This window comes from Somniosus microcephalus, chromosome 30, assembly GCF_052327205.1.
Source record: "Somniosus microcephalus isolate GS21.2 chromosome 30, FLI_Smic_1.0, whole genome shotgun sequence".
NCBI lineage: Eukaryota > Metazoa > Chordata > Chondrichthyes > Squaliformes > Somniosidae > Somniosus > Somniosus microcephalus.
In genome coordinates, this window is record NC_141016.1 from 2,003,272 (window position 1) to 2,010,946 (window position 7,675).

Sequence of the window (7,675 nt, forward strand, 5' to 3'; positions counted from 1 at the left end):
CTGTCTCTCTCACTCTCTCTGTCTCTGACTCTCTCTCACTCTGTCTCTGACTCTCACTCTGTCTCTCACCCTCTCTCTCTCTCACTCTCTCTGTTTCTCTCACTCTCTCTGTCTCTCTCTCACCCTCTCTATCTCTCTCTCTCTCTCTGTCTCTCTCTGCCTCACCCTCTCTCTGACTCTCTCTCACTCTGTCTCTGCCTCTCTCTCTGTCTCTCTCTCTCTCTCTCACCCTCTCTCTGTCTCTCTCACTCTGTTTCTTTCTCTGACTCTCTCTCTCTCTCTCTCACCCTCTCTCTGTCTCTCTCACTCTCTCTGTTTCTCTCTCACTCTCTGCCTCTCTCTCTGTCTGTCTCACCCACTGACTCTGACTCTCTCTCTCTCTCTCTCACCCTCTCTCTGTCTCTCTCACCCTCTGACTCTCTCTCACTCTGTCTCTGCCTCTCTCTCTCTCTCTCTCTCTCACACCCTCTCTGTCTCTCTCACTCTGTTTCTTTCTCTGACTCTCTCTCTCTCTCTCACCCTCTCTCTCTCTCTCTCACTCTCTCTGTTTCTCTCTCACTCTCTGCCTCTCTCTCACTCTGTCTCTCTCTCTCTCGCTCTGTCTCTCTCACCCTCTGACTCTCTCACTCTGTCTCTCTCTGGCAGGATATAACCCCCCTCTGCCGAGCAGCAGTGTGCTGTTGCTTTAAGTCTGGAGGGAGGAGGTGTGGCGGGCTGAGAGCAGAGGAGGCGGGTCCTTGGATTCAGACGCTGCCATTCGGTGGCGGACTGGGAGCCTGTGTGTGTCTCTCTCTGCCACAAGCGATGAGAGCTGGGGATCCCTGATTGGAAGGCGGCGAGTTGTCTTGGGTGTGCCCGAGTGCTGGGACTGTGAGCTGGGAGTGCTGGAGCCGGGCTGGGGGAGAATGCTCGGATACAGCAGGAGAGCTCTGGCGATGTGCCCCGCCGCGGAGTGAACCCCAGGAAGACTTTTCCCCCCCATTCCCCCCTCCCCTGCCACCCCCCGGGAGATCGCCGTGACTCCGGGACATGAGCCAGGCTCCCCGCGGATCAAAGGAGAAGAGAGACATCAGCCCGAGCCAGAGTGAGCAGTCCGGAGCCGGCCAGGGGCCAGTCCTGTCCCCGTCCCACCCCGCCCGACAGGCCAGGCGGCTCCCCATCAAGATCCTGAAGATGTTGACCGCTCACACGGGGCACATTCTCCACCCCGAATACCTGCAGCCCATGTCCTCCACCCCGGTCAGCCCCATCGAGGTGAGTGCAACTGCTCTCCAGCCCAGCCCCGCTCCGCACCGCCCACCGGGGCGCAATCTGCGCAATCCGCCAAGGGGAGACGGAATATTGGGGCCACCCGGGACCGCCAGCAGCCCCCGAGGATCCGCTGGGGGGGAAAAAAAACCCTCCTCTCCCCCCTCTCCCACTGCAATCCGCAGTCAAAGCCATTCGCTGCCTGTCTGCGATCTGCGCTATTTGCCGGGTTGGTTGTGTGCGGCAGTGTTCGGGGTTTCGCGATCCGGGGCTGGATTCTGTAACTGGGATCTTGGCCATAAACCTTCCCCTCCCCTCCCCTCCCTCCCATTGCAAAGACAACTCCCTGACCCGAGACAGCGCATTGTGCGGGCTGGACACGGGTTGGTGAAGTGAGGCGGATCGGGGGGAGAGTTTGCGGTCCGGGTCCGCAGCGAGCCGGGATCGTTCTCTGTAATGTTCTGTACTCGGGGCTCGGTGTTTGAATTCCTTCAGGGAGACGGGAGAGTTCGCGGATCTGGGGCTGGGTCTGTAAGGGGTTTTTATTTTTGGAGCGAGACTTTGCTCCGATTCCCAAACTGGGAGAGTTGCGAGGGCGAGAGATTCCCCCGGAACTCGGCGTTAATAGCGCCCGGCGCTACTTTCGTTTTTTTAAAGAATTTCGCTAAGCTCGTGTTCGCTTTTTTTCGGACACGGTGCGGAATGTTCTGTTAAAATATTGTGTGTCAGACCCAGCCCCAGCCAACAATCACAACTGCGTCTGATTCTCTGCTCCCTCCCTCTCTCTCAACCTTTAACACAAATACCCCAAACTCCTCACCCCCACCCCTGACTGAGCCCCTCACCCCCTCCCCTCACTCCCTCCCCTCACCCCCTCCCCTCACTGAGCCCCTCACTCCCTCCCCTCACTGAGCCCCTCACCCCCTCCCCTCACTGAGCCCCTCACTCCCTCCCCTCACTGAGCCCCTCACTCCCTCCCCTCACTGAGCCCCTCACTCCCTCCCCTCACTGAGCCCCTCCCCTCACTGAGCCCCTCACCTCAGCTCAGCGCTCAAACTGTCAACACAGCCTCAATCCTGCTCCAATGTGCTGGAGTGTTTCTTCCCAATGCAAAGCTTGTTGTAGATGGTGCTGGATGACTTCTGAAAACTCGCAATCTACTTCTATAGATATAGGCCTAGAAATTGGGTTTTGGCTTAGCCAGGGCTTTAGCGCCGGAAGTTAGAGCCGGCGCTAAGTCCCCCTGCGCGCGCCAAAAATTCAGCAGGGCCGCGCCCAAACGGCTGCCGGCGCTACTGAAGGGTCTTTGCGGCGGTAAATCGGCGCTAACTGCCGTTTCGCGCCGCAATTCCGGCGCTGCGGCACCCGATGCGGTGCGGCAGGCTCGGGAAGTGCAGGCCTCCTCCTTCCGTTAAGGAGGAGCTGCCTGCACCCGGCCGCGGCCCGCGCAAATCTGTCTAAAAATGAGCCCGGCACCTCGGACAAGTGCCGGGCTTGCATCTGTTCCGGGGGGTGGGGGGGAGAAGTCCGGGGAGGGAGCTGCGGGCAGGCGGCCGGCGGGAAAGCGGCCGGCCGCCGCGGGGCCTTTAATGCGCCGGCGCAAACTCATGCAAGACTCTGTTGCCAGAGTCTTAGTTGCGGCTGCCACGGGCGAGGCGGCCGCAACTGAATTTCGGCGCTAGGGCCCGTCGGCATGGCAACCGGGACGCTGCGCACACCGATGACGTCATCGGTGCCGGCGCAGCGCTACCGGTGCAACGCCGATTTAGGGCCCCAGGGAATTTTTAAACTGGCCATAACTCTGGCGCTACTCCCTCTAGTGCCTCAAAAGCGGCGCTAAGGCAACTGAATTTCTAGGCCATAGAGTTACACAGTATTCACAGCACAGAGACAGGCCATTCGGCCCCACTGCTCCGTGCCGGTGTTTCTGCTCCACTCGAGCCTCCTCCCACCCTCTTCATCTCACCCTATCACCATATCCTTCTATTCTTTTCTCCCCCATGTGTTTATCCAGCTTCCCCTTAAATCCATCTACACTATTCGCTTCAACCACTCCCTGTGGCAGCGAGTTCCACATTCTCACCACTCTCTGGGTAAAGGAGTTTCTCCTGAATTCCCTGTTGGGTTGATTAGTGACTCTCTTTTATATTGATGACCTGTAGTTGTAACAAGTGCTCTGCTTTGATCTCCCCTCTGATCGTCCATCTCTCTCTTATCTCCCGTGTTTCTAGTTGGATGCCAAGAAAAGTCCACTGGCCCTCTTAGCCCAGACGTGTTCTCAGATTGGCAAACCCGACCCTCAGCCGTCGTCCAAGCTCAGCTCAGTGACGTCCAGCGAGAAGGAATCCTCGCGGTCATCGTCCTCCCTGAAACTGGGTGAGGGCGCCACCGACGACAAGTCCAGCTTCAAGCCCTACTCCAAGTCGGGAGAGTCCAGGAAGGAGCCCGGTGAGAAGGCTGGCTTCAGGGTGCCGGGTGGATCCTGCCCAACGTTCCCAGCCCGCCCGCCCTCATCACCCACTGCCAGCTCGCCCGCCCTCGGAGACGGCAAGGCCAGCGACATGGAGGACAAGAAGGAGCCCGAGGTCGGCAGGGCTTGCCCAGACCATTCGCCCGCTAACCCGGGCCACAACCGGGCCGGCGGCGGCCCCAGCGAGCCGAGCCAACACAGGGACACGCCGAGCGCGGCCAAGTGCGAAGCCGCCAACGCCAGCCTGGCAGCGGGACACGTGGCGCCAGTTTCGCCCTACAAGCCGGGACCCTCGGTCTACCCCTTGCCCCCGTCCAGCATGGGTTATCATGGATCGATTGTCGGAGCCTACGCTGCTGCCTATCCCTCGCAGTTCGTCGCTGGCATGGAGCCCAAGTCCGGCCTGGTGGGCAGCCCGTTGTCCGGAGCCGTGGGATGCCCGATGCCCAGCAAGTCCGCCAACTCCAGTCCCTTGACTGGGGCGTCGCCGCCCGCCTTCATGCAAGGACTGTGCCGGGATCCCTACTGCTTGACCTATCACAACGCCTCGCACCTGGGGGGCAGCGGCTGCTCGTCCTGCCTGCATGATCCCTCCTCCCTGAAGTCTGGATACCCCCTGGTCTACCCGTCTCACCCGCTGCACTCCTCGGTCCTGACTACTGGCGCCACGCCACCCTTGGGCGCCCACCCCTTGTACACCTATGGCTTCATGCTCCACAGCGACCCGCTGCCCCACATATGCAACTGGGTGTCGGCCGGCGGGCCCTGTGACAAACGCTTCTCCAGCTCCGAGGAACTCCTCAACCACCTGCGTACCCACACCGCCCTGCCCGGGGCCGAGAAGCTGCTGGCAGGCTACCCATCCCCAGCCTCCTGCAACCTGCACCTCCCCCAGGGGCCCCCGGGGAGTCCCAACGGCCTGTCTCTCCGCAGCCCGCACACCCTGGCGCTCAGCAGGTACCACCCGTACAGCAAGAGCCACCTGGCAGCGCCCACCACCTCCGCCCTCACCATGTCCGCCGCCAGCCCCTATTACTCTCCGTACGCCCTCTACGGACAGCGTCTGACGTCGGCTTCAGCGCTGGGATACCAGTGAGGACCCGACGGTCTGGAGCGCGGGTGGGACGGGACTGGGACTTATTTATTACCTGTATATGTTAGCTTGAAACAGGGACTATAAGATCTCATAGACTCACCTCTTACCTAATGTAGAATGCTGTATATACAAACTATTGTTTTTTTGCAACAAGTTTTCTTTAAATTGTCTTATTTAAAAATATTTTTCATTCTCTCCTTTTGTTTCTTGGGGAAGGGGGGAGTTGATTTGCATGTTTTTGGTAAACCCTCATTCTGCTCTCATTTGAGATTTTGCTTATTTTTAACCTGTACAATGGAGATGTAATATTTTTTTGTATTGTACTTCAAAGGGGATAACACATACGATGGCAGGGCTATCCAAGAAATGGGAGGTCTTATTTTGTTATTAAATGAGAACCTGATTATATTTATATTCTGATGACTCCTCATGAATTCTTCGACCCTCCCGCCCTCGCTCCTCCCCCTCCCTTAAAGGTGTCAGCCGTTACTCAATGGGTAGCACTCACTTGCCTCTGAGTCAGAAGGTCGTGTGTTCAAGCCCAGTTCCAGGCTGACACCCCCCAGTGCAGTACTGAGGGAGCGCTGCACTGTCGGAGGGGCAGTACTGAGGGAGCGCCGCACTGTCGGAGGGGCAGTACTGAGGGAGCGCTGCACTGTCGGAGGGGCAGTACTGAGGGAGCGCTGCACTGTCGGAGGGTCAGTACTGAGGGAGCGCTGCACTGTCGGAGGGTCAGTACTGAGGGAGCGCTGCACTGTCGGAGGGGCAGTACTGAGGAAGCGCTGCACTGTCGGAGGGGCAGTACTGAGGGAGCGCTGCACTGTCGGAGGGTCAGTACTGAGGAAGCGCTGCACTGTCGGAGGGGCAGTACTAAGGGAGCGCTGCACTGTCGGAGGGTCAGTACTGAGGGAGCGCTGCACTGTCGGAGGGGCAGTACTGAGGGAGCGCTGCACTGTCGGAGGGGCAGTACTGAGGGAGCGCTGCACTGTCGGAGGGGCAGTACTGAGGGAGCGCTGCACTGTCGGAGGGGCAGTACTGAGGGAGCGCTGCACTGTCGGAGGGGCAGTACTGAGGGAGCGCTGCACTGTCGGAGGGGCAGTACTGAGGGAGCGCTGCACTGTCGGAGGGGCAGTACTGAGGGAGCGCTGCACTGTCGGAGGGGCAGTACTGAGGGAGCACCGCACTGTCGGAGGGGCAGTACTGAGGGAGCGCTGCACTGTCGGAGGGGCAGTACTGAGGGAGCGCCGCACTGTCGAAGGGTCAGTACTGAGGGAGCGCCGCACTGTCGAAGGGTCAGTACTGAGGGAGCGCCGCACTGTCGGAGGGGCAGTACTGAGGGAGCGCTGCACTGTCGGAGGGTCAGTACTGAGGGAGCGCTGCACTGTCGGAGGGGCAGTACTGAGGGAGCGCTGCACTGTCGGAGGGGCAGTACTGAGGGAGCGCCGCACTGTCGGAGGGGCAGTACTGAGGGAGTGCTGCACTGTCAGTGGTGCTGTCTTTCGGATGAGACGTTAAACCAAAGCTCTGTCTGCCCTCTCATGGATGTAAAAGATCCCGTGGCACTATTTGAAGAAGAGCAGGGGAAGTTCTCCCCAGTGTCCTGGTCAATATTTATCCCTCAATCATCACCACTAAAAAAAACAGATGATCTGGTCATTATCACATTGCTGTTTGTGGGAGCTTGCTGTGCACAAATTGGCTGCTGCGTTTCCTACATTACAACAGCGACCACACTTCAAAAGTACTTCATTGGCTGTAAAGCACTTGGGACGTCCGGAGGTGGTGAAAGATGCGGGAGAAATGCAAGTCTCCCATCCCTAGCCTTCCCCTCTATAGAGCGCAAGGAGTTTCTGCATCCCATGGGAGTTCGTGGCCTTGTATCCAATTTAATGAGTTAATTTGAATGCAAATGAAAAATCGTTACAAATCTGAAGTGCGATGGGGGCGAGATGTGACATTGATGAAGAGGGCAATGGGAGGGGGAGGAGATTGTGTTTAATCTCCGCAACAAGTGGGCGATGGACAATGTCTGTGCAGGAATGACTGGGTCAGGAAATAGAACAGAGCCAATTCGAGGAGAAGGGCGCCACCTAAGGGCCGAAAAATAAAGTGACACGACAGCAAATTTTCATTTTAATGGGAATTGGAGTTTGCAGCAAACGGGTATTAAATCCATTGGGAATAACAACAGGGGGAAAAGGTGCAGAATCTAATCCTGGGGTTTAATAATCACAGCCCAAGCGTTATCCCAACAGTTCCATCCTCCCCGGAGATGTATCAGTTCTGATCTTTCGTTTAAAAAAATACCCACACACAATTCTTATTTCAACCCTAGTTACTTTTTTTTGCTCAATTTGCTTGTTTTAAACAAATGAAACAAAATTAAAATGCTGCGGCTGTTGGAAATTGCTGGGAAACACTCAGGGAAGGACCTGAATCGTTGACACCTTTTCTCCCGCCACTGGATGCTGCCCGACCAGCAATTCCTGGTTTTATTTTAAAGAAATTAAGTCAGGTTAATACTTTCGGGGGGCAGGGGAAAAGAAATAGCGTTGATTTTTGCAGTATTATTTCCTCAATGCTCTCCCACTGATGAGATTCACCCGAGCCCAGTCTGTGATGATGTTTGATGGATTTGTTCTTGGTCACAGAGCCCTGTGCGGACTGTTCGGACCGTGGCAATTCACAGGCGGCCGTCTCTGCCTGAGGCTGTGAATGGCCAGTGTCTTCTCCCCCCCCCCCCCCCCGCCCACCTTACTCCCACCAAATGATGCCAACACCCCACGTACCTCATGCCAGTCGCTGGGCATCCGCTGGTGGAGCCCAGGGCACGTTCTGATAATACTACCTTGCAAGAATCC

General features: G+C 57.4%; 1 protein-coding gene across 1 annotated transcript; it reads left to right on the forward strand.

Annotated features, from left to right (window-relative positions):
* Positions 1-790: 790 nt before the first annotated feature.
* Positions 791-5,228, forward strand: LOC147097853 (zinc finger protein 703-A-like). The gene is made up of 2 exons (XM_085970884.1): positions 791-1,254; positions 3,480-5,228. The coding sequence occupies exons 1-2, from the start codon at positions 1,030-1,032 to the stop codon at positions 4,812-4,814; spliced, it is 1,560 nt and encodes a 519-aa protein (XP_085827010.1). The 5' UTR covers positions 791-1,029; the 3' UTR covers positions 4,815-5,228.
* Positions 5,229-7,675: the final 2,447 nt, after the last annotated feature.